The following is a 26986-nucleotide window of genomic DNA, read 5'->3' as shown; positions in this document are numbered from 1 at the left end:
CATTCAGCTCCCGGGAAAAGGTCGCGGGAGGGGGGGGGTAGGCTAGAACACTCGCCCAGCCAAGTTGAGAGGAGCATTCCACTCTGCAAAGCCAGTAAGGACTGTTCTGAATTACTCATTCTCCACCTCCCCAGACTGAGTTAGAAATAGAAATGGAGATGGGTCCAATAAAAGGAAAGCCCCCAACTCCCTTGCCCCAAGCCACACTCTCCAAATAAGCCCCACGTCTGTCCATTAGCCACTAGGCTGTCTCTCAAATCTTCTGCTCTCCAGGGTTACTCAAACCACGGTGGCAGTTCTTCTCCACCTGGATTTGGCAAAGTTAAAGATCATCTGTAGGTTCTTACCCACGAAAGCTTATACTCCCAATACTTCTGTTAGTCTTAAAGGTGCCACAGGACCCTCTGTTGCTTCTAACTGCAAGGATGTCCCTCATCTCCCAGCTGTGCGTGTATCTGTGGATGAGCTTAGAATTGCATGCGTGCTTTCTGACTAATACGTAATTACATATACATAATATGTAATACAGACATATATGTAATACAGTAACTGGCGCAGCCCCAAATGGAAACAGAAAGGTGCCAGTTAAGGGACTGAGGCCGAGGAGGGGCTATTTTACTGGATAGAGTCTCTCCTATGTCATTAAGTGTATTGAACATTACAAAAAACATAGCGGGCCCGGTAAAAAGAGCCTCCCAGGGGTGTCGCCCCAGCTGGGCTGGAGCCCCTTGTCATGCCCAGTTTCCAGCATGGCGCCTAGAACAGGCCACTGCCTCTTACTCCTGGTAGTCGCCCCGCCCTTGTGGGCTGGTTGACTTTGCTTCTGGGTGGGGGAAAAGCAAAAGTCCAGCTCTACACAAACCAAGCCCCTCCTGAGGTCAGTAACAAGGCAAAAAAAAGTCCGAGGCATCACCTAACTTCAGAGGGCAGCTTTGTTGGAGTCCTTATGGCTGGGTAGCCGAGTCAGCCCCTCCCTAGCGGGGTTACCCCTGGGGTTTGCAGGACTCCTCGCAGAGCTGGGTGGTTTCTGGTGCAGGAGCTACTCTAGTCACTCCTTTCATAGGACTTCCCCTCCTGTAATGCAGCTTCCTCCTGCATGATTGACAGGGCCAGCGTGGAGGAGCTACGTTAGGACATGATGCCTCCAAGCCCCTTCCCTGTTAGTGCAGGATTTAAACACCCTGTCACGTCCCCTTCCCCTCAGAAACAACCCCGAGGCGTCGTGTCCTTGTCAGTTGCAGCGTCCACGCTCCGAGGAAAGAAATCGGCATTTGCATGGGCCTTGCCAGCTCTGTGGGGCACCTGGAATCTGTACGGTTGTGGGGCTAGGTTCCGACGCGGGATCCTCGCGTTCGTGTCTTTCATCGTGGGCAGCCACTGGAGAGGCGCGTGGTCTGTAATCTGTGAAAAGGAGATCCCCGAAAAGTAATAGCATAAGGCGTCCCTGGCCCACTGGACAGCCAAGGCTTCCTTTTCGATGACTGCGTATGCCTCTCCAGACCTGGAGAGTACTGCCGCAAGACCCCCATCCAGCTCTATAGAAACCAAGCCCCTCCTGGGGTCAATAACAAGGGGGGCGGGAGTCAGAGGCATCGTCTTACTTCAGGGATGCCTAGATGGCAGCTTTGTTGGAGTCTTTATGGCTGGGTAGCCGAGTCAGCCTCTCCCTCGCGGGGTTACCCCTGGGGTTTGCAGGACTCCTCGCAGAGCTGGGTGGTTTCTGGTGTGAGGGCTCATCCTGCTGGTCCAGGAGCTAGTCACTCCCTTTGTAGTGCCTCCCCTTTGTGTATTGCAGCTTTCTCCTTTAAAAGCCCTCTTCCCTCCCATGCATGACTGGCAGTGCTGGAGAGGCGGGGCTACTTTCGCACATGGAGTCTCCCCAGCCCCTTCCTGTCATGAAGACTTTATACACTCCGTCACAGGCCCAATCCTACAGTCCTAGTCCAGGCAAAACCCCTACTGAAGTCAGTGGGAGCCAGGATTGAATAAGAACTTCAGGACTGGACCTATAATTAGGCAAGATCAACTGGTGTTGCTTTCATAGCGCAAGGTATCCATATGAAATGAACACGGGAGGTAATTTACAGCAGCAAATGGTGATCCATTTCACACTGGTTTAGTACTGAGCGTAAGCTTGCAGTGTAGATACGGAGGAACCAGTTCAGATGGAATAAGCGCTGGAACACGGTTTTACTTACTTTACTTTAACTATCAGACCAAAAAGGTGCAGATAAGCTACAGCCTTCTCTAAACTGAACCTTTAGTTCCACCTCAGCCACCATCCCATGTGCCATCTAAAGCAGATAAGTGTGCCACTTATCCATTGCTTAGAGCCAGTGAAATTCACGGCACTCAATCTGTTCTCCTGGCGATTACCCCAATTAAGCAGGTCTGCTATTTATTAGGGCACCAATTTAGTAGATTTCAATGGGGTTAACAATGGAAAATGTTTCTTAGACTCAAGCCTGGTGTTTGCCAAGATATTTTAATCTTTTATCTATTTCCCACAGCATTGAAGCTATTTTTGTAGACGATGCATAGCTTTTTCTGTTGCAAAGAAAATCTCCACAATATAAATCAATGTGCTGCTGTTCTGTTGTTAAAGCCTATCGCCAGCCAAACAATAGCAGTGGGAAATCTACTTCCCAACACCTTATTCACCTCAGTGAGGTGTGTGCATCAAAGCCTGTTTTGGGAGGCTTAAATGCAACTGTAACACTGTTAAGATTGGGCCATCTAAGAAGCAGGTATTCAAGCGGAGATCAGGCACTTTAAAAAAAACAAACCCACACTGCTATGCAACTGCTTTATGCCATCAGTGAATTTATTCTAGTGTCTTTCAGCTTCCCCGTTTATCCCCAGGACATACAGTTTGTAGGGGAGATAAATAGATAACTGAAAACGGTGATTTTATTCTTCATTTTAGTTACTTAACAGCATTTCTTTTGACCACTGAAATGATCATTGAGAAATTCTGTATATACGCTGTAGAGCTGGAAGATGCTGAAAAAACAATGTTCGCAAACGTTCATTCATATTCCAAACAGCTGTTCGGTCCAGTCATAATTTAGTCCTTTTTATTTGCTAGATGCAAGTATTAGTAACATCCTTAATAAGATAAGTAGAAAGGATGCACCAGTCTGCAGTGCTCTAGACTGGGACTCCAGAGCCAAGGGTTCGATTCCTGATTCAAACAGAAGATCTCTTGTCTGATGTTGGGCAAGTTACTTAATTTATCCCGTGCCTCAGTTTCCCATCTGTTAAAATGGAAATAATAGTTTTCTGCCACACAGGAATGTTGATGATAAAATTCCTAAGTGATTGTGAGATGCTCACATACTATGGTGATTAGGACCATATAAGCAGATGGATGAATCGTTGGTTGCATAAGTGCTTGAGGACTGGGTTACTTGTGTTAACACTTGTACTTATATGTGAATGACTGTATTCGTGAATGGACAAGAGTGTTTGTTATTTGTTGCTCATTCTCTGCTATTCATTATTCCCTATCCTCTTGTTTAAAAACAATTTCAGGCATCCAATCAAGGATCAGAAACAATGTCATGAGACTCATTAGATGACCAGTCACACATCTTGAATAACTAATGGTAAATAGCAAATAACTGAACTAAACAGTTGGCAAACAGGCCATAGTATTCAGTCCAACCCATTCATAGATTCATAGATTCTAGGACTGGAAGGGACCTCGAGAGGTCATAGAGTCCAGTCCCCTGCCCTCATGGCAGGACCAAATACTGTCTAGACCATCCCTGATAGACATTTATCTAACCTACTCTTAAATAGCTCCAGAGATGGAGATTCCACAACCTCCCTAGGCAATTTATTCCAGGATATTCAGTAGATACTTACAAATAACTAATACATTCACGGGTACTAGGACTTTCAAAGAGAAAAATCGGCTACATTAATTGGATAATTTTGTTTGTAAAGAATAGTTCGATCAGCTCTAATAATATTATTTAATATTTATATTGTGGTAGCACCCAGAAGTGGTAGGGCCCTATTGTGCAAGGGGCTGTACAGACATCGGGTCTGTCTACACAACCAAAGCTGTGCACAGGCTGGCCTACCTGAGCTAATGTGAATCCAGCTAGCGCAGGTAACAACAGCAGTGACCATACGCTTCAGGGTAGGCTAGTGAGACAAGTATGTACCCAGGGTCCATGGCAAGTTTGGACTGTGCTGAGTTCACTGGTATTGTTACCCCGCTGGCTGGATTCAAGTTAGCTCGCATAGCAGAGCCCGTGCACAGCTTTTGCTCTGTAGCAATACCTGTACAGGTAGATACAATGCCTTGCTTAAAATGTACATGCTTAAGATCTAAACATATTTATAAGCCGCTTTCTAAATCTGCAGAGATTTGTCAAAATCTAAATAACCGTTGATGATCATTTGAGCGGTGCATGTACCTCTCTGTTGTCTCTCCTGCGTTTCCCATCTTCTGACAGAGGAAGCATATGGGTAGCTCTGTTTAGCTGTCTTAGGTAGTTATATGGCCCCAGCACTGTTATCTGTGCATCTCACTAGCTTTACTGTATGTATGCCCACAAGGTGAATCTGGAGACGCCAGGACAATCTTGGAAGGTTGGCATCCCTAGTTATGCCGGCAAGTCACCACGTTGACTTCAGTAGACTCTGTGCGATTGGGCCGTATATGACTAAATCGGTCTTTTCCATCCCTGATTTCGGCAGCTCTCTGAACATGTGGAAGCAAACGCATGTTGTGCCTTTTCCCTGCTGTCTGAGGTTGAGGGCAAGACTTGATTGTTTCATCCCTGTTTTCATTTACCAGCTCATTCGTCCCATCCATCTTCCTCCAACATCGAGTCCTCATTAGGCTGAGGAGGAACACAGCGGCCTTTCTTTCCCATGAGAGGCTCTTCCTGACCTCCCTTCCTTCTCCTTGTCTGACAAATTGTGGGAGTTGACCCAGATCTCGATGTCTGCTGGGATAATTCAGTCCAGCCTCCCCTGGCAGGCAGCTGTCTCGGCCGTGTGGCCGTACTGGGTGCACAAACAAGTGGCTAGTACATCGAGTGGAAGTATTGGCAGGATGGGGTGCACGGGTTCACTTTAAATAAGAACCAGCTCTAACCTTTGTCCCAAGTTCAAACTAAATCTGTCTGAGCTGCTGAGACAGAAGGTGGGTGGTTTTGTGGGTAAGGCGTCGGCCTGGTATGCAGGAAATCTGGATTCAATTCCTGGTTCTGCGACATCCTCCCTGAATGACTTGGGGAGGCTTCTTAGATGCTCTGCACCTCATTGCCCCATCTGTAACATGGGGAGGAGAAGGAGAATGCTTTGTTTCTCCTGCCCTTTGTTTAATTAGAACAAAAGATCCCTAGGCCAGGGACTGTCTCTGACTATGTGTATGTACGTCGCCCAGTATAACAGCAACTGCAGCCTCTAGACACTAGGGGAATACCAATAATAAGTTCAGATAACTTTTTTCTATGTCATGAGCAAGCTTGGGTTCCTACATGACCATGGTGTTGGTTATCACAGTGGGGGAAGTTCACCCATATGCAGAAGGTCTATGTGAGGCTTATGCACCACTTACGCCCATAGGTGGTGGACTTTGGTGTATAGGCTTCTTGGTGCACAGGCCGTGTTCATGGGCTTTCTGCCCGGGGGCGAGTTGCCCCCACCGTGACTGGCTGGGCGTTCCGGGGTGGAATGCCATGCCAGCTGCTCCTTTGCAAGCACATGCCCCATGGTGTGATTTACGTAGCGTCGCTGGGAGGCTGTCTCCTTTGTTCTTCCCGACAGGCCGTGAAGATCAATGCAGTGAGGGCAAATGGGAAAGAGAGAGTGAGACTAGAAAGGGGAAGTGGATTTTGCTTTGTGTTCACTCGCCCAAAAAGCGACTGTGTAAAAATGGCACCTCCCCGTTCCACATAGCTGTTCCCTGCATGTCGGCAAGTCTACCTTTACTGAAATGAGCCTGTTTTCCTTACCGGTGATCCCCGAAGAGTCAGTGCAGCTATGGGAGAGCAAGCTGGATTCTAATCTGCACCAGGCACATTCAGTGAAATTGCCCAACTAAATTCCAGCTGTGGAATCTATATTATCGTTAGAGATACCAGATGAAGAAACAAGTTGGGTTGATTCTCAGATCCCTTGTGGTGCCTGTAATGCAGACAGTTAGAAGAATCTCCCCGCCGCCTTCCAATAGTGTCAGTTTGAGCTGCTGTATTTGCAATCACTTTTCTGACTATAAATCCAAGAGAGGCAACGTGGGATAATACAAGAGGTAACGTCCCTATTAGCATCATGTGTCAAATGAAGAGCCACAGCACCCTGTTCAGGCTCTGCCCAAAATTAAATACATTTTTGGAATAAGAAACGTCATACGGCGATATTGGAACAGTAATCGGCTCTTTCACTTCTGTATATTGCACTGATGACATTGTGCTCGGATAAAGACCCCAAATGTCTTTATCAGATGCAAAATGCTGCCTGCAATGATCTAAATTTTGCTCCCATGTCCTATGCATCTTCAGTGAATTTACAGTGTGGGTAGGGTGACCAGACAGCAAATGTGAAAAATCGGGACAGGGGATGGGGGGTAATAAGAGCCTATATAAGAAAAAGACCCAAAAATTGGGACTGTCCCTATAAAATCGGGACATCTGGTCACCCTAAGTGTGGGGTCCTCCTGCAGTGAATGGACATAGAACCCGAGGTACCTTTTACCTCTTTATAAAAGAGGCAGACTACAGACATGCATGTCCATCTGCCTCCAGGTACCTTGTGCAGCCTCTTTTCCAAGTGCCAGACAGCTTGTCCTAAAGGAAGGTACTAGCTATGCAGTTCTGCCCCAGCCCATCCCAATGGCCTATGGATGGGAACAATACTGCAGCAGGCAGACCCCCAGCTTCAAGGCTGCTTCCTCTTCCCCTCCATCCCCCATGGTCTGGTTTTAGCAGCCATGGCCTTCACCCTGGGCTTAACATGCTGGTAACAGGATCTTCAGGCAGGAGAATCTTTAGTGGCTGATAAAACCTTAACTGTTGTGAAGCGAAAGCAGGTTCCCTTTGAAGTGAGCCTCGCATTGCAGTTAGATGCTCTAGCTTGTGTATTTTAACTACCAATAAAATGATTTTTAAGCATAAAGCCTTGAGCCACCTTTAATGGGGGGGGGAGAGGAAAGAATTGCTAACGTCATTAGCTGGAATGTATCTTCTTCTTCTTTTTTTCCCGGTGGGTTATAAATAAGGGGCAGAATCAACCTGTTTCAGCCATGAAATGTCCTTTCCTCTGCAAAGGGAGATAAATCCTATAAATTCCTTTGTGGATGGTTTCAGCGGTTTTGTCTGTTGGTTTTGTTTTAAAGGCTCTAATATCATCCACTAGCCAGCCTCGGCTCGGAATCACTAGCGGGCAGTTATGAAGCTCCTTGGGCATGCCTGGGTTTTCTCGTTATAATCACTATTTATTATTTGGTTTACAACAGGGCCTAGAGACCCCAGGTACTGGGGTCTCATTGTGCGAGGTGCTGCACATACACACAGTAAGAGACAGCCCCTGCGCCAAAGAGCTTACAGGCTAAAGAAACAAAACAAAGGGCAGAGGACAGGAAGTCGTATTGCCCTCATTTAAAGACTTCCACAGACTGCAGATCAGATGCTAAGTGACTTCCCCCAGGTCACACAGGGAGCCAAGGAGGGAACTGATCTCTTGAATGCTCATTTAGTACCTTAACTACAAGACTATCCTTCCTCTCCAAGGACATGCACTTGTTAGTTGGAAACGTGGAACACATCTACACAGTGCAGCCGGCAGGAAGACAGGAGTAACCACAAAAAAATAACCGTTGGCCATTCTGATCATTGCATGGCACTGCGAAGGGCGGTGGCGGGTCTCCGTATCAAGAAGAAGCCACGGTCTGTTCCAACTAGGGTGACCAGACAACAAGTGTGAAAAATCGGGACGGGGTGGGGGGTAATAGGAGCCTGTATAAGAAAAAGACCCAAAAATTGGGACTGTCCCTATAAAATTGGGACATATGGTCACCCTAGTTCCAACACAAACAGAAACAAAACTCTGGGCTCAAGAGGGTGTTGCAAGACAACACTGGGGAGCAGATGGGTGTGGGATGGACTGGAGGAAGAAGAGGCTTTTAGGGAGGGATCTTCAGGAGAAAAGGGAGGGTCTTTGGAGATTGGAGATCCTTCCATGGGTGGGTGGGTGGGATGAATGAAATGTGCAAAGATGAGAGCGGGGAAAGAGCAGTAAAGGCTGCAGGATGCTATGAGAGTAGAAACATAAGCAGGTGAGCGCTTAGATAGGGCCGGATCCTGCTAGCATTGAAGCCAGTGGTCACATTTCCAATGATAGTACAGTATTAGGCCTATGGAGCCGTGAACGGTTGAGCGGGGGACCTTGAATGGGATTCCCAGGCCCTCACAATATTTGCGCAGTCGTAAGCTCGCTCTGGTTCACTCGCTGATGCTGCTGCAGCGAGGAGCCTTGTGTTTCGATTTTGAACTTGTATGTGTGTGCGCGCACGCGTGTGTGTGTGAGAGTGAAGACAATACCCGTACGTGAGGTAACATAATATAATGCAAATCTCTCCGAAATTGCATTTTGATCATATGTTAGCCAATCCAACAGACAAAATCACCCGAGGGGGAACAGGAGTCATTGTGGGTAGGTTGCTTGCCCATCCCACTCCATGTGTTTCTTCTAAAACTCCTAATCCACAGTGGATTTGCCGGCATCTGGCTCTCAGTTATAAAAGGGAACTTTCCCACCCTATCCAACTTCAGAAAAGTGTCAGAATTCAATGAAGTGGCTTTTACTCCCTTGGAGTGCAAGCTCTCTTTCTCTTCTGACTCAGAGATCTTGACTGATTGATTATATTTTTACCAAGACAATTTCTCTCCTGTGTTGTCTTCATCTCTTCGCCATCTCCAGCTCTGGGTTTGAATGGAAGCTCTTCAAGCCAGAGACCTTGTCTTTTTCTTTGTCTGCCCCCTGCCACTGCACACCCATTGATCAGAATGTTCTGAATTTTCTTGGGTCATTGTCAACTGTTGCAGTGGGAGCAGGTGATGTCATAAGCGGAGTAAAGATACCCTGTTAGCATGAATGAAGAGGGATTGTGTGTATGTGGAGTGGAGTGTTTGGAGTACAAATAGGGGAAAGGCAGGACCATTTACTTTGTATGACCAATGAAAAACAAAACATTAAATTATTAGTATTATTTATTATTTGTGTTACCTTAGCTTGAAGGAACCCTAGTCATGGGCCAGGATCCCACCGTGCTAGGCGCTGTACAAACACAGGGAAAAAAGACAGTCCCTGCCCCAAAGAGTTTACAAAGTGTTATGAACCTTGATGTAAATTCATCCTCTTGATCCTCCACTCTCTCCCTGATTTAGCTGGTAATGCTTGAGGATGGGTGCCAAAAACTGTACATGGGGAATCTGAGTAGGGTGGGTTATAGTAATTAAAGCAAGGAATCGAAAGTCAGGATTCCTAGGTTCTGTGTTCAGCTCAATCACTGACTTACTGTGTGGCACTGGATAAATCATCTAAGCTCTCTGTGCCTCAGTTTACCTATGGATGTAATAACAATATCGTAGTGGAGTTGTGAGAAATGCAGAAATTTGCCCATGAATTAAACACAGAGTGCACAATTGACTGTGGAACTCATTGCCACAAGATATCACTCAGGCCAAGAGCTTAGCAGGATTCAGAAAAGAATTAGACATTTGTATGAATAAAAAGAATAACCTGATTTAGAATAGTCAATATTACAAAAGCCAAGATCTTTAGAAGAGCTATAAAACCTCAAGCTCCAGGGCATAAGTCAACCTCTAAATATAGGAGGAAATTTGCATTGGGGGAAGACTATCCCATAACTACAATTGCAAGGATCCTTTCTCAGAAGCCAATGCTGGCCACTGTTGGAAACAGCATACTGCGCTAGATGGACCCCTGGTCCTCTATTGCAATTCCTGTGTTGCTCAATCAATTAATTTCATCCATGTTTGCACCCCATCTGTGTCTGCTTTGCAATCAAGTGTCACTAGAATGAATACACCCCAAAAATTAATGTCAAGCTTCTGTGCTCCAACATCCACAGAAAGCCAATTTAAAATTCACTTTCTGCGATTGTCCTTGCCAGAAACCTGACTGTAGGAGTTACGCTCATCCAGTCAAGAAGCAGAAACAATACCATGTGACTTATGTGACTAATCATAGCAAAGCAGCACAAGCCGCGCAGTAAATGAGATGGGGGGGAGGTGTGTGCAGGAAATTCATTGATTATTTTTAAATAACAAACAGGCCCAAAAAATCACGAGTTCACATGAATGTCCCACAAACACAAACACACCTCTGAGTTTTTCTCCTTTGTCTTGACTGATCATGTTGAGTGTAAGTCCATTGGACTACCCCATCCCTTTGCAGGGTCATAGATTTTAAACACAGAAGGTCCGTTATGATCATCTAGAGCAGTGGTCCCCAACCTTTTCCGTGGGGCGGGCGCCAGACGACTAGCCACCGAGGACCGTGGCCGCCAGACAAGCAGCCGCCGAAATGCCGCCGTGAAGCACTGTTATCAAGAGGTGTCGCCGCCGAAATACGGTGGCATTTTGGCGGTAGCACTTCTTGACATTACCGCTTCTTGGTGGCATTTCGGCAGCTGCTTGTCCGGCGGCCAGTAGGCGGGCGCACATGGATGCCCCGGCGGGCACCATGGTGCCCGTGGGCACCGCGTTGGGGACCCCGATCTAGACTGACCTTTGGCATAACATAGGCCAGAGAATCTCCACAGGGATTCCTGCAAGAAACCCATATCCTTCCTCTTGCAGCCTGCAACTCTCCCCTGCCGTTTGGCCTCAGTCCTGGTCCCAACATATGTGCGTCCATACACTTGCCTACACTGAACCTCGCTTGTTGCCATAATCTCCCCAAGTCATTGTACCCCAGCGTACAACCCAGTCACTAGCAGAACGCATACACGTAGAGAGATCTAGCAATGCATGAAACAGGACGAGCGTAAAGAAAACCTGTTCCCCACCTCCACCCCCGGGGAATTAAACGTACCCAATGTGACACAAAGTCGCCCATGAGGGACCGTACTCATTAGGGGCTTGATCCAAAGCGTGTGGAACGACCCCTGTTGATTTCAAAGGGCTTCGACTCAGTGAAAGGAGAATCAGATCCAGAATCTTCACTACATGCACAAAAGAGAGGTTTGCTTTGGTTCAGAGGGTGCTCTTGGGAACTACACCCCCCACCCTTGTCACCCCAGCTCCTAATCTGTCACTGAGCAGCCTGAAAGCCTGATGGAGGACTTCCCCCCCCCCCCAACCCCGAATGCTTTTCACTCTTGATTTTTGCTCCATTTTTTCTTTTCCCTGTGAAATTTAATCATGTTTTCTAGCCCTTTAGGCCTCACAGAGTCCAGCAGCTGCATTCTCATCTGGCTTGAAAGCTTACCCGCATACTTCTCAACCCCAAACAGGGATCGGTCCTCAGAGCCTTGCTGATTAAACACAATAAACCAGACCCTAGAAAGGGCTTGTGCAGCCCTTCACGATATGCAGGAGGGAGATGGCTTGTGATAAAACACATCAGGGCAGACGCATGCATTTAGAAAAGCTCTCTTGAGTCTCATAGGTAAAACAGGGCAAAGTACGCCCAGCTTTGCACATGCATAAATACTGGGCTTATTTTAATGCACAGTAATTTAGATGGGCTGCAGCACCTATTGCAGGGAGGCCACGTGCTGGGCCACGGACAGTGCTGATTTGTTGCAGTACAGAGAAGCTAGGAGAACTCTGTATTCCTCCTGGTCTGGTTCTGTCTTTTTAGCTTGTCGAACATAGGAGCCGTGATGCTCATCTATCTATTTATCCTCTCTACCAGTGCAGCCATTACGGTAACCTAATCCTACAGCCGGATTCACATCGTTGCCAGATAATGAGGCAGATTGACCAGATGACAGCAGTACCTCTACTTCCTAGGGGCCCTCTTGGAACGCACGGGCTTAGTAATTATTCTTTTTCTCACGCTGATACTTATATGGCTCCCACTAGCAGAGGGTCTGAGCACAAACCAGTGTTTAAGGTACTTACTCTGACACAGGGCACTGCTATTATCCCCATTTTAGAGATGGGGAACTGAGGTACAGGGTCACACAGGAAGCTTGTGGCAAAGCAGGAACCTTGAACTCAGGTCACCCCAGTTCCAGGCTAGCACATTAACCACCGAACCATTCTCCCTCTCTCTTGCTCACCCTTCCTCTCTCTCACTATGATTCCTCTGGTGCCATGGTTGCTATTGATCAGGAAATGCATCTAGGGTGACCAGATGTCCCGATTTTATAGGGACAGTCCTGATATTTGGGGATTTTTTATATATGGGCTCCTATTACCCCTCACCCCCATCCTGATTTTTCACATTTGCTATCTGGTCACCCTAAATGCATCAGAGATCACGGTGAAACAGGACAGTCTCTGCAATGGCTGGAACTCGGTGCGATTCACCCTCTCTTTCCTGTCCTCCATCGTAGGTGTGGTTCAGTAACCGAAGAGCCAGGTGGCGCAAGCAAGCAGGAGCCAATCAGCTGGCAGCTTTTAATCACCTGTTGCCAGGGGGCTTTCCGCCAACTGGAATGCCGACTCTACCACCCTACCAGCTGCCAGATTCCACCTACCCCACCACCACTATTTCCCAAGGTGAGCACCAACTACCAGAGTGCAGTGGTTGGTTATTTCTGGGTCTGTTCTCATCTGTTATGCCACTCCGCCAGCCAGACCGCCCTTCCATTCTGGATTCCCATCACTACCTTCCTTTGAAGCAGCTGCTCTATGCAGGTTGGCCTTGACTGGGAGGCCAACGTTTGATTCAGGCTGATGGAAGCTCAATAGTTTCCATTCTTGATCCTAAGCACAGCTGGTCTGCTTAATGTCCATTGGTCCCTATTCCTGCATCAAGGTCTCCCGTGACTATGGCTGCTCCACTTACCATGTCACTGAGAGTGGAGACTAATGAATCCAAAGTGAATTCTATGTGGGACCGGTGACATGCCTTAGCTGAGTGAAACTCTGGCCTCCCAGCCAAGGGCAAACCGACATGTGCAGCTGCTTGGACCATGAAACCGGGCAGGTGGGAGAAATGTGCCACATTTCCTCTGTATTTTTCCCCTTTTTTAAAAAAATCTTCAAACTACCGTCTACATTTGAAAAGCCGGGCCCAGCTCTGTCCAGTTCTGCAGCAGCAGCCATGGAAGGTCACACAAGAATAGTATCGGAGCCCGTTTAACAGAGCAACCAAAGCGTTTTGCACTGTAGTGAGTAGGACACCAGCAACCACACACACAAGGCTTTAGGCACTGGGCAGCGGCAGGTAACCTCCGACACTGGAGTCCCTTGCACCGGCTCTTGGATTTGGCTCCAGAGCTGGTTTTCTGGCCGGGGCAGGGCCGCCCAGAGGGGGGGGCAAGTGGGGCAATTTGCCCCAGGCCCCCACGGGAGTTTTTCGGGGCCCCTGGAGCGGGGTCCTTCACTTGCTCTGGGGGCCCTGGAAAACTCTCGCAGGGCCCGGGCCCCCGGAGCTTCTTCCGCTCCGGGTCTTCGGCAGCAGTTCGGCGGCGGGGGGTCCTTCCGCCCTGGGACCCGCCGCTGAAGTGCCCTGAAGACCTGCGGCGGGGGGTCCTTCCGCCCTGGGACCTGCCGCCGAAGTGCCGGGTCTTCGGCAGCAATTCGGCGGCTGGGGCACCCTGCCGCCGAAGACCCCAGGCCCCCTGAATCCTCTGGGCGTCCCTGGGTCGGGGGGATGCTGGGGTTTTATTCAAAGGCCGTCCAAGTCAGTGGTAAGTCCCCTGTTGATTCTGATGGGCTTTGGATTGGGTCCTTACAAAGGATCTTACAACCTTAGGGACCTCAGACCAACATCTCTTCCTGCCCTGTGTTTCCTGCATATTTCTTTATAGACTGAACTGTCCGTAACATCCCTTTCTCCCTCATCTGCTCCTCCCCAGCAAACTGTGGGGAGCAAGGTGTCGTTGGAGAAGGAAGATTTAGAAATATTGGGGGAAATTTGGGGAAACGCTACTGGAGCTTTTTCAGGCGACTCGATCTCCAGACCTAGGGGAATAGAGAACGCCGAATGGAAAAAATCTGTAACCCTCTGGTCTAGACCTACCTGCAAAAGGGAGGCTGGTATTGTAAAAAAGAGAGAGGTCCTGAGATCAGGAGCAAGGGGACCTGGTGGAGAACAGAGCTCAGTTCCTGCTCTGCATAACTGCAGGGAGTGAGTGTTTGCTGGCTGCATCTCAGACTCCCACATAATATTCCAAGGAGGTCAGAAAACTGCCGCACAATTTTTCCATTTGTGCTCACATGAGACCCAGGCCCAGGATAGCCAGGTTGGCTGCAGGTCAGGACTGAGGTGCATTGGCAGAGCTGGTGAGGGAATGCTGGGTGCTGGCCAGGGTCAGTTCCTTATTGTTTGGAGAACATTACGTTCAATCACAATTTTGGGAAAAATAAAGAACAGAGGGAACTATATGGAAATCCCGCTCTGGTCTGTGCCAGCTCCCTCCTCTCCCTGCTGTTATCCTCAGCAGCCCTTGGGCTCTTCCCCACTGCCTGATGATGCAGGCGCGGCCCCGGGTCATGTCTCATGAATGTTTCCCTATGAATGATTTCTTCACAGATGGGAGCAGCACCGTGCACAGACCCCAGCCCCTGCCACCATCCACCATGCACCAGGGAGGGCTGGCAGCCGCTGCCGCCGCTGATACCAGTTCTGCCTACGGGGCCCGACACAGCTTCTCCAGCTACTCGGACAGTTTCATGAACCCTGCAGCTCCTGCCAATCACATGAACCCTGTCAGCAACGGCCTCTCTCCACAGGTACACAGTGCTCTTCCATTCTTCTTCTCCAGGCCAGGAGCCTTTGGTGAGCCCAGACCCTACGGGAGAGGGCAGGCTCTATGCGATCGCTGTCCAACACTATTACTGAACGAGTTGTTGTTGCATGCTCTCAGGGAGCCCAGATCTGTCTGTCTGTCTGTCCATCCATCCATCCATCCATCCTGAGTTTATTGCCACAGCATCTGAGCATCTGCAACCTGTAACAAAGCTCAGATCCTGTGTTTGAGATGTCACACTCTGCTCCCAAGTATCTAGAGACTCGCTTGAGTCATCAAGTTGAGGGTTGGCTGGAACAGGGTTAGGGAGGTTGTTCCAGCCCATTACAGAGGTGGGCCAGGCTTTGAAGTTCCCATGCCCACCAGGGTCTGAACTTCCTCAAAGTTCAGGGATGTCTGGGCCTGGGATTTTGGTTCCCAGTCTCTACCAGGAACTAATCGTGATGTAATCGATTTTCTTTATGACCCCATCATACATAAGAAGAGCCACATGAACTGTGAGAGAGAAAACACATATTCCCCATATATTTGTTCAAATAACAATAGAGCACATCTGTATTGAACTTACCGGGCCAAACTCATACCTGGTGCAACACTACTGATCTCAAACTCCCTTCCTTGAGCTCCGTATAGAATGTGGGACTCCTGACAACCATCCCCTGCCCCAACCACTAGACTAACCTGCCACTAGACTAAGTGCTGGGGGCTCAAATATTCACAGGGCTAGATCCACAGTTGGTGAACGCCATTGAAGTCAATGGAGTTATAAGGATTTACACAAGCTGAGAATTTGGCCCACCGGTCTCTTACACTGGCTCATCTGGAATATTAACGCTAATTTTCTGTCAAGCCAACATACCCTCAGCCTTGTCAGACAGAGCATTTAATTCTCTTAGAATCGTAGAATATCAGGGTTAGAAGGGACCTCAGGAGGTCATCTAGTCCAACCCCCTGCTCAAAGCAGGACCAATTCCCAACTAAATCATCCTAATATCCAACCTAAACCTCCCCCACTGAAACTTGAGACCATTGCTCCTTGTTCTGTCATCTGCTACCACTGAGAACAGTCTAGATCCATCCTCTTTGGAGCCCCCTTTCAGGTAGTTGAAGGCTGCTATCAAATCCCTCCTCATTCTTTTCTTCTGCAGACTAAACAATCCCAGTTCCCTCAGCCTCTCCTCATAAGTCATGTGTTCCAATTCTCTTCTTCTCTGACATGTCATACTTTGGCTGCCATATGCATGTTTACTTTTAGCGGTAATAAGACACTTATCATATGTTAATGGGTGACAATAATGACTTGTACTCACATAGCTTCTAATATTCTGAAGGATACCAAAGTGCGTTGCATTCTTGCTCTTTCCTATCACTGAAATACATCTATCTGGGAGGTGATATATGGCTGTTATTTAAGGACTTGTCTACACAGTGGAGTAAGGGCTGTGATTTCTAAAGTGCACTAATGTGTTGTGCATTAACTGGTCCATGTGGACCCTGCTGGTGTGCACGGAAAGCTTGTTAGTGTGCTTTAACATAGTATCGGGTCACACAGTAAAAGCGTGCTCAGCAGCACTGTTTAAGACAGGAAGTACAGGATCGTTTATTTAACTGAAACTACAGGGAGATTTTCAGTAGGTGTTTGAAATGAAAAGGTTGGAACTGTTTAGTTTAGAGAGGAGGCAAATAAGATGGTAGAATAGAGGTATATAAAACAGTTACTGTCTAGAGAAAGCAAATATAATACAAGAATGTGTGGATATTCAATGAAACAATACAACACATTCAAAACTCATACAAGGACAAACTTTTAACACAATGCATAATTAATAGGTGGTTGGAAAAACTTTCACTGAACCCTTTCCCATTGGATAATGCAATTCTGTCAAAATCGTGTTGATTTTGCTGAAATTTTATTTAGGAGGAAAACAGCAACAACAACAAAGTTCCAACAATGCTGAAATGTCCCAGTTCATAGATTCCTAGATTCCAAAATCAGAAGAGACCAATGTGGTTATCTCGTCTGACCTCCTATATTACACAGATCAGAGAACTCCCCCGAAACAATTCCTCTTTCAACATTTTTGGAACTAAATGTTTAGAATTTTTTTGTTTTGAATGTTTTGATATTTTGTTTTGAAATGATCTTTCCTTTCAATTGTTTTGTATTATATTATATATTGTAATATATTTTTAAAAAGTCAACATCTAAATGAAATATTACAATTGATCCAAAACAATATTTTTTCTGAATTTTCCAGCATGGAGAATTTTGAAATGTTTGGGTTTGAGTCTGATTCTGAACAAAGCCACATTTTGAAATTTCAAGATTCTTCAGGAAATGAAATTTCTGTTCTCCACCCATCTCCAATAATTAGCCTGTGGAACCCATTGCCACAAGAGATCATTGATCTCCTTGGAGATGTGACAACTTACAAAAGCTGTCCCAGAGTATGGACTGCTCAAGAGATGCACTAACAAAAAAAGGAGTCTGGGTAGGGACCCCTTTATGACTCTGCATATAGAGAATGGGTGATGGTATGATGTAATCTAATGTATCTAAATATATTTGCCTGATTTGGGAATAACCACATTACTGGCAAATGAAGAAGCCTCACGTGTGAGCTGCCCAGGTCATCTCAAATGCATTCCAATACAACATTTACACTACACCACGGTATATCTTGATTCTCCCCCATTTGTTATGGAAAAACTTCTTTTAGAAATGCTTTTTAAAGGATCGCTGGTATTAATAATACTTAGCTTTTATACAGCACTTTTCATGCATAGATCTCAGAGCACCATACAAAGGAGGTCAGTATTATTGTCACCTTTTTATATATGGGGAAACTGAGGCACAGAGCAGGGGCACGACTTGACCAAAGTCAACCAGCAAGCTAGAGCCAGGAACAGAACCCAGGTTCTCCTGAGTTTCTGTATGGTGCTCAGCCCATTGTCTCCCTGTCATTCTTCATAGCTTTCTGTCTCTAAGCCATGCTGTACAGACCTGACAGAGTGAAAAAGGTATAGCTGCTATATTTTAGAATCCTCTAAAAATTAGAGTGGGTCCAAAAATGTGTGTGTGGGGGGGGGGGGGAATCATGGAAAATGTCAAACATTTCAAAGTGATTTTCATTGCACAGGTTTCAAAAAGGAATGATTTTTCATTGACTTGAACTTTTTTTGCAAAGATTTGTCGTGAATATTTTTGGTTTAGAAAGTTGTCTCTTCCTCCTCTTTCCCCTCCCCCCCATTTTTTCTTTCCCCCCACCCCTTTTGCTGCCCTTGTTTTCCGTTTTCCATTTTGCCACTGAAAAGGGTCATATGGAGTTTGGATTATGGGCATGTAAATTGCAACATGCATGCGTAGGTGCTGGAAGTAGGGGTACTGCTGGACCCCCTGGCTTGAAGTAGTTTCCATTATGGGCAGAGTTTACAGTTTGGTTCAATGGCTCTCATCCCCCCTCACTGTACAAATTGTTCCAGTTCCCCTGCATGCATTAGCATGCTGCGCTGTAACTGTCCTATGTAGGCCCTGCAGGTCCAAACTATAAGGTACCTAGTTTGCACTAATGCAGTCCTTCCAAATGGCATAAAACTCCCATTTCTAAGTGGTTATAACTCTCGTGGTGGTACAGCACAATGGGTGCTGGTGTGTGGCGTAGAAGGTCATGGGTCCTGTTCCAGTCAATACTGGTATGTGTATGCTGTCAAAATGATAAGTTATGTAAGGTTAAACCTTCCGCTGGGGCAGGGCTGAATATTACCTCTGGTGTGATTTTGTGGGGGAAATAAGGAAACATTTCTCTGGCAGCTGGAATTTTTTAAAAACATCAGCTGAGTAAAGCTGGACACAGGTTGGAGATGCGAGTATATATTCTGGGATTAATGGACAGAGCACAGGTTAGATGATACCAGGCACAAGTTTATCATGTGCTTTTGTAATTTATTACATGGACATACACGGGGACAATATCCATGTGATAAATTGCACAAGCGTGTGGTAAATATGTCTGTTGTGCAATGCTCGTGCAATTTATCCCATGCCTGTGACTGCATCATCTGCTTGCTGGTCCATCTCCCTGGGATATTCTAACTGATTGAATAGGTTCAAAGGTTCATTCAACCCTACCCGAGAAATGGTTCTTTCTATGCTTACCCCAACTCCAAATTACCCTGCCCTCGGGCCTTGGAGGTGAGTCCTGGGCCAATAAAAGCCTTTCAATACTTAAAAATGTAGAGTCCAAGATCTTGCAGCCTTGAAGAAATAAGAGCTTTATGCTGTTGAGAAGGGGAGATTCCAAGCACTCACTTCTAACCCTAGAAAGGCCCAAGGTATCTGCATATAAATACATGCAGATTTTTGTGTCTAAAAAACTTGTCTTGGGTTATTTTCTGGGTGTTTTACATGCTTTAGTTTTACTTCCTCTCTGCCCCTCTGAGCCCTGCACAGTTGGACTTGTGGCAACCAAGACCCCGGGTCTTACAGGCAGAAGGATACAAGAAAGAGTCCCAGTAATGGGAATAAAAAGTCTGCAAGGCATTCGTCAAATGCCTTTTCCCTAACATATTTGGCACATGCAGAATACATGATGGGATGGGGTAGGGTAAAGGTTTTATTGGTACTCATCTGGGGATGACCTGCCTAACTCACTTGTGAGTAATGCAAGCATCCACAGCCCTACAGATAAACCTTTTATCTATCTATCTATTCCCATAGACCCCCTCTATCTATCTATCTCTCTATCTATCTCTCTATCTATCCCCATACACCCCCTCTATCTCTCTATCTCTCTATCCCCATACACACACACACCCTCTATCTCTCTATCTATCTATTCATTGTGGCATCTGGCCACTGTCGGTAGGAGTAAATATCCAAATGAAAGGGGTTTTAGGAGACTGAAAAAAGTTAGAAACTCAAGATACGGCGGGTGACTTGTATGAGCTGCAAACAGACAGTTCTCTGGTTTCATCCCTCAGTAGCAGCAGCGGGGAGCTTTCTTTGCAGTTGAGACAAGGAGAAACCGATGGGGGCGGGTGGGACTGGACCCTGAGCTACAGCCAGAGCCCTCTGCATTTGCTGCCACAGGGAACGCTATCCGATTACCCCTGGATTGGGTATCGCAGCCAGAATCCACCAGACGGGGTTGGTGCTGGTAACTGAAATTCTATAGGCCGGGCACGGTTTTTCCATTTTCACGAGAGAGAAGGGGGATTAGATTTGGCCTCTGCAGGCTTGACACACACACCCCACACCCCCGACAGAGGGAGCAGAGGCTGCTGAAAGTTTTGCCTAGAGCCTGTGGAAAATGGCAGCCCTTTGTGTTTGTTTTTTCTATACCCGGTGCGTGTCCGTGCTAATGAGGGAATGATAGCGCTGACCAGTGATGTGCTGTGTAATCAGCCTCCAAGCAGCACTGCCAAAGCACCTCCATACTCAGTCACAGCGTCCCCTGTTAGTCTGATCCTGCTCCCCCCCTGCCCGGGGCTGTGCAGTCCTGGCCTGCCACACACTGTGCTAGTCCAGTTCTGGCCCTAGGTCACTACACAGCCCCCAGTCTTGTCCTGCGGCTTTCCCTGTATTCCAGTCCTGGGACCTCCAGAGGGCGACTGCTCCGCTGTTGCACCTCAATCTTGACCCACGGCATCCCTTCATGTTCGGGTTCAAGGTCCTCATCAAAACACCTTTGTCTTGACCTGCAGCACCCGCTGCTATTTCTGTCCTGAGCTTTTCCTGGGCAGACACCAAATCTATAGGGGAGCCCTTTTCTCCTCCCACCACTAGACAGAGGCTGGATTAAGACCCCCCCCAAAAAAACTCAGTTTACATATGACAGTCCACATAAGAGAACTAATCACAATGAGATGAAGGATAGTCCGACATCAGTAAACCACTACATAACTCAACCCAGCTCCCATTTCGTACCCCATCCCGATCCTTAATGATAGAGCTTATGGTAACTTGAGAACTCATCTGTGATGGTTTTATGCTGGGGCGGCCTTGATAAGAGAGAGGCAGCTAACGATCATGCTCTGAAGGCTGCCTGTTCAACAAACCTAACATCATAGGCCAGCCAGCTGCGACCAGATGAGTCATCATGCATTTGTCAGACTGGATTTAGTGGCTACAACACTAGTTAGGAGAAGCTCATAGCAGACCCAGAACTTGGATCTTCAAGGGCTATGTACCCATCAGTTTCTAAAGGTTGCACCTCTAACCGCAGAAGTCAGCGAGTCTGTCGGGCTGAACTGGTGACATCCTTCCACCAGGCAGATTTTGAGCAGAGCTCAGCAAGGCGGAGAAGAGGAAGAGAGACAAACCCAGAGGGAGATTAAAAAATAAGATCAAGTGACATGTTAATGCTCTAAAAGAAATGGGCTGCAGCCCCCAGCAGCTGGAGCTGTGATCTCACCAGTCCTTGAAGCCTCAGAACTAGAGCAGGTTGAAAAATGGAGGGTGGGAATTTCATTAATAAATTTCAAAACATTCCAAATCATTTTTGTTCCACAGATTCCAGAAAGGAACAAATCTGTGTTGGCTTGAAATTTCCCACAATTTTAATATTAAAAATGATCATTTTTGAAATGTTTCCTTCTTTCTTTTCCCCCCTTTTTTCTTCTCCCCCTCCCCTTTCCGCTTTTCCTTTTTGCCACTGAAAAAGTGGGAGAAAGAAGGACGAAAAGGGAAAACAATAAACCAAAATAAACAACAAAACCAAACCAGACCCAAACCATAAATAAGGCGACATTTTTTCGCTTTCTGATTTCATCCAAAAAGGAACATTTTTGAAAAAAAAAAAAATATTTTGAAAAAAAGTCATTTTTCAATGAAATCAAAATTCATTCCAAAAATATCAATAATCTACAATAATAACCAAACTAAGCACCTTGACCTTCCTCATGCATCACACCACAGCTATGTCAAGCTTCACACTGACAGCAAGGATAGAGCTCAGATCCTTCTGCTCAGAAACCCAGACCCCTGCCACTTGAGAATCTCCATTTGTGGTCACCAATACAGGGCTTATGACACACAGCGCTGCGTCTATCCATTAAGGAGAAGCAGTGCACAAATACACTAGCTAGTTTATTATAATTGGGGCCTGATCAGTGCTTGGTTGACAGAGCTCCTAGAGAAGTGCATGGCACTGCAGGAACTGGTGTAGGGGACTAAATAAGTTGCTGTCTTCCCACTGAGCGACGGAGCACAGTGTTGCTGTCTTCTTGACAAGACATAAAACCGAGTATCCACCACTCATGACCATGGAAGAGTCCCATGGTGCTTTCCATGAGTGTAAAAAGCTCTGGCCGTGTTGCTTGCTGGCTGAATTTCAACTTGAGTAATTACATTCTGTCTGCTTAAATGCCCCCGTAGTTTTAATTAGATGTTGTTCTTCACTTCCTGGCTGGGTGTCTCTGCTACCCTGTCATGGCTGGGCGTCCACCCCAGATGTAGGTACCATTCAGTGATGGGTGAAGACATCCCTGTGTAGCACGTTGGGATCTTTTGGGATGGAAAAGGCTATTAAAATATAAGGGATTCTGGATTTATTGCAAACGTTTCTGATCACTGTATATCTCTTTGCTATGTCTGCAATGAATGGGCAACAAGAATGCTCATCGAGATGGCTTGCTAGCTAACAGGGTGTCGTGTCTGTAAGGACTGTGGGGCATTTGCCCTTCCCATCCATCTGTCTTTGATACAATGCAACTAGTTCTAGATGGTTTAGGTAGAAAATGATCTGTCATTATATTGGTCTATATAAAGGGGCCAGGCTGGGGAAACGGGAGATGACCAGCATAGCTTGGGGATTGTCTTAGCCAACATCTCTCGGTTATCTAGGGAATAAGGCTATATGACATATTTTACATTCGGCTACATTGACATGTTTAGTTGTTTCACAGAATCAACAGAAATATGAAAATACCAAAATGTTTGTACTGTTTCACCTGCAAAAACCCTTCTCCTCTAAGTTTCCTTTACAAGGCAATTGATGTATCTAGCTCTTTGTATTGGTGCTCACCACTGTAGTATCAAAGCTGGGCGCTACTTTAGATTGACCGCCTTTGAGCCTTTGGATGGCCAAACTCACATTTCCCTGATATGGAGGGAGGGATAGCTCAGCGGTTTGAGCATTGGCCTGCTAAACCCAGGGTTGTGAGTTCAATCCTTGAAGAGGCCCTTTAGGGATCTGGGGCAAAAATCTCTCTGGGGATTGGTCCTACTTTGAGTAGGGGGTTGGACTAGATGACCTCCTGAGGTCCCTTCCAACCCTGATATTCTGTTTCTTTCTGAGTCCTCTAAAGTGTTCTGCAGGCCCACAAAGTCAACCTGAGAAATCAAGACAATATCAGGATTAAACACTGGAATAAATTGCCTAGGGAGGTTGTGGAATCCCCATCTCTGGAGATATTTAAGAGTAGGTTAGATAAATGTCTATCAGGGATGGTCTAGACAGTATTTGGTCCTGCCATGCGGGCAGGGGACTGGACTCGATGACCTCTCGAGGTCCCTTCCAGTCCTAGAATCTATGAATCTATTAGTAGGAAGCTCAGACACCCTCTCCTTGTGTTTGTTGCTTTTGTTTTCTCAGGGCTATGGGTGGCTTTCACTCCACATGTCACATTCATCCCTAGTGTGACTCCACCACTGAGTGGTCATGTGGCTAAGCCATGAGACTGAATGTTGCGGGACTTGGGTTCCACCATGTCTGGCTTTGCCACCATTTTTTGGGAAAGTGACATCACCGCTCCGTGCCTCGGTTTCCCCATTAGTAAAACGAGGATAACACCACTGAGCAACCTTTGAGGGTGTTTAATATCTCTGACGTGCTTTGCGATCTGTGCGTGGCCGTAGTAGTGGACGTGCAGTGCTGCCTTAATGGTGTTTCCGGAGAGAGGTTTGAGGCCCGGATCTGAAAGTTGGCATTTGTCAGTGATTTTGATGCTCATGCACCTTTACCTTTCTGAGGGGTGAGCGGCGGAGCCTTGCGGGCAGGCTCGCCCTCATGAATGGGGTGCTTCTGCTCCTTATTTCTCTCCCAAGTGTCTGGCTTTCCAGGCTCCGTTTGAGTGGATGGGCCTGGGCGGTGCCTCAAGGTGACCTTTGCTGATCACACCAGGCCATGTGGCTAATTCAGCCCGGCCATTTGTATTTCCTTCACATTGTGTTCCTGTCTGTAAAGCTGTGTGAGGCTTCTCTCATGACAGCCCACAAACTAAGAGCTACACGGGAAGCTACATAGCACGGGCTGTGAGGGAACCTCAGCAAGGCTGCCAACTTTCCGGGGGCGTCCTTTCCTAGCAGCACAGGATTCTGACTGGGGAGCCGCACAATGAGTTGAGGCCATGGTGCTGTCCTCATCTCCATACCCACATCCCTCCTGGTCCTTGCCTGAATCTGTCCACCTGTGCGACGTGTCATATTATTATCTAGTGCAGGGGTGGGCAAACTGTGGCCCCAGGGGGCCGCATCTCTCTCCCCAGATGTTTTAATCTGGTTCTTGAGCTCCCGCCAGGGAGCGGGGTCTGGGGCTTGCCCCACCCTGCGCGGCTCCCGGAAGCAGCAGCATGTCCCCGCTCCGGCTCCTATGCATAGGGGCAGCCAGGGGGCTCCGCACGCTGCCCCCACCCCAAGTGCCGCCCCTGCAGCCCCCATTGGCCGCTCAGGCAGTGTGCAGAGCCGCCTGGCTGCGCCTTTGTGTAGGAGCCGGAGGGGGGACATGCCACTGCTTCTGGGAGCGGCTTGAAGTAAGCGTTGCCCGGAGCCTGCACCCTTGACCTCCTCCTGCCCCAGCCCTGATCCTCCTCCCACCCTCCGAACCCCTCGGTCCCAGCCTGGAGCATCCTCCTGCACCCCCAACCCCTCATCGCCAGTCCCACCCCAGAGCCCGTACCCCCAGCCAGAGCCCACACCCCGCACCCTAACCCCCAATTTTGAGAGCATTCATGGCCCGCCATACAATTTCCATACCCAAAAAGTTTGCCCACCCCTGATCTAGTGCTTCTGTCCTCCTGACCCATCCCCCTACGGGTTGCCTGCTTTGCCCCCTGCCTGCGGCCACCTCCCACTGTAGGCTGCCTCCATTTTTTGACCATTCCCCCCCCCCCCCCCGCCCAAATGCACCGTCGTTTTAAAGAAATAGAACAATGAGTGGGGCTGGAGAGACATCCTCAAGTCCCGCTCCACTGCCTGCTTCCTTGCACTGTCTGTAAAGGATGGAGTCAGCATTCTGTCCTGGAAGCGAGAAGAGGAGCAGAAGCTGGAAAGGAAGGACATTCTCAGCCATTTTCAGAGAGGCTCCTGGTTTGCTAAGAGGAACCATCTCCTTCAGTCCCTCCAGCCAGCACAAGGAGTGAGTGGGTGGAGAGGGAAGGGGGCAGTAGACAGATGACTGAGATCCTCCATCCTAGAGATTAATCCAGCTCTGACCACCTGCCCTCCATCATTTTTGAAGTCTGGACATCAGTTTTGCAGCATGATCTCTGTCTACGCTTCAGTTTCTCCCATCTAGGGCCCAATCCTGCTCCCGCAGCAATCCGCCATACAGTTTCTGTTGATCGCAGTGGTTCAGAACCTCGCTCAGTCATGGACCGGAGGCTGTAACCGTGCTGATGCTGGTGGAAGGATGGGTTTAGCCGTCTAAGTCCTTTTCGGGAAGCCTGGCAATTGGGAGGGACATGGCGCCGGGTGGTGAGAGGGGTTAGTGCACAGCGCCTGGCTCCAGAGAGACAGCGCTCGCTCATTCAGTGACACGAAACCTTTCCGTCTGGTTCCTTTTCTTTCTATTTTTTTTGTCGGAGACACTGCGCCTATAATAAGCATTTAAAATGAGTCTTGCTGGGCCGGGGGAGGGGAAGGGGGGAGGGGGCAAGATTTGGAGGGGGGGTTAAATAGCAAAGAATTAGAAAAAAAAATCTGATGCAAATCACTAGTAGAGAGAAAATTATGTGCAATTACCCAAGCGCTACTGGGCAGCCTGGCCCACCCCAACCAACAAGATCTCATTAACAAGCAGAAAATAAGATTGAAATGGTGCGTAAAAGAGCTGAAAAATGAATTTGAATGCTGCATTTGTCCACAATTACCCCCTCGTTCACACATATTTTATTGCCATTTTTTTATTATTCTTAATCTTTCCATCCCTCAAAGCAGATTGGGAACATCCTGGCATTACAGTTGCTGAGGGAGGACGCATTAAGGATTTCCCGTTTCCCTGAAAGGAGACCCTTCTCTCGCTCGAATTTTAAAGGGTTGGTTTTGGAAGGATAAGGATTCATTTCTCCGGCTTATCTTAGTGTAGAAACATGTTCTTTTAATAGTCTTTAACTCTGACGCTCTTCGGTGCCATCCCACACGGGCTTTTTTTTCTTTTTCTTTTCCTTTCCCGCTTTTCTCCTGGTTTCCTCTCCGTCCCTTTTCTGGCTTTCCTTTCACTTTTCCTTTCTTTAACCCTCTTTCCCATTCTTCCCTTCCCCCCCCCCACCGTTTTCTCCTCTCTCTCTTTCCCATTCTGGCCTCCTTCCATTCCGTTTTTTTTCTCTCCCATTCCCATTCTGTCTGTCCATTTACCTTTCTCCTCTCTCCTTTCCTCTCCTCTTCCCACACGCATCCACCTCTCCTCCCTTCCCTCCCTCCTGTCCATTATCCGCCTTTGAATTCACTCTGCGGCCCTCCTACCCTGCTGTTATATCCGGTATTTATCTCCTGTGTCTCTGGGGGAACATTATTCTCCTGGGCCTGGTCTACACTACGACTTTAATTCGGATTTAGCTGCGTTAATCCGAATTAACCCTTCACCCGTCCACACTACAGAGCCAGTTAATTCGAATTAAAGGGCACTTAAAATTGATTTCTGTACTCCACCTCGACGAGCGGAGTAGCGCCTAAATCGATTTTGTTAATTCGAATTAGGGTTAGTGTGGCCGCACACCACCGAATTACTGTGGTTAAAGTAATGGGGTAGTGTGGCCGCACACCACCGAATTAATGTGGTTAAAAACCGAATTAATGTGCTTAGTGTGGCCGCGCACAATCGAATTTATACAACCTGTTTCCCAAATTCGAATTAT

At 47.4% G+C, this 26986-nt stretch overlaps 1 protein-coding gene across 7 annotated transcripts in view; it reads left to right on the top strand.

The window, feature by feature from the left end:
• The window catches only part of PAX7 (paired box 7), a 147479-nt gene that overhangs the window by 74559 nt on the left and 45934 nt on the right, over positions 1–26986 (top strand). For all 7 annotated transcript variants that reach the window (XM_024217303.3, XM_024217305.3, XM_024217302.3 and 4 more), the window contains exons 6-7: positions 12551–12716; positions 14698–14897. In XM_024217303.3, coding sequence (XP_024073071.1) covers positions 12551–12716; positions 14698–14897 — 366 coding nt within the window. The remainder of the gene's footprint in view (positions 1–12550; positions 12717–14697; positions 14898–26986) is intronic.

The sequence above is a fragment of the Terrapene carolina genome, unplaced genomic scaffold, assembly GCF_002925995.2.
Source record: "Terrapene carolina triunguis isolate 2854851 unplaced genomic scaffold, T_m_triunguis-2.0 Scaffold714, whole genome shotgun sequence".
In the NCBI taxonomy this organism is placed as follows: Eukaryota; Metazoa; Chordata; order Testudines; family Emydidae; genus Terrapene; species Terrapene triunguis.
Note: the sequence above shows the minus strand (reverse complement) of the source record. Positions and strands in the feature narration are given on the sequence as shown.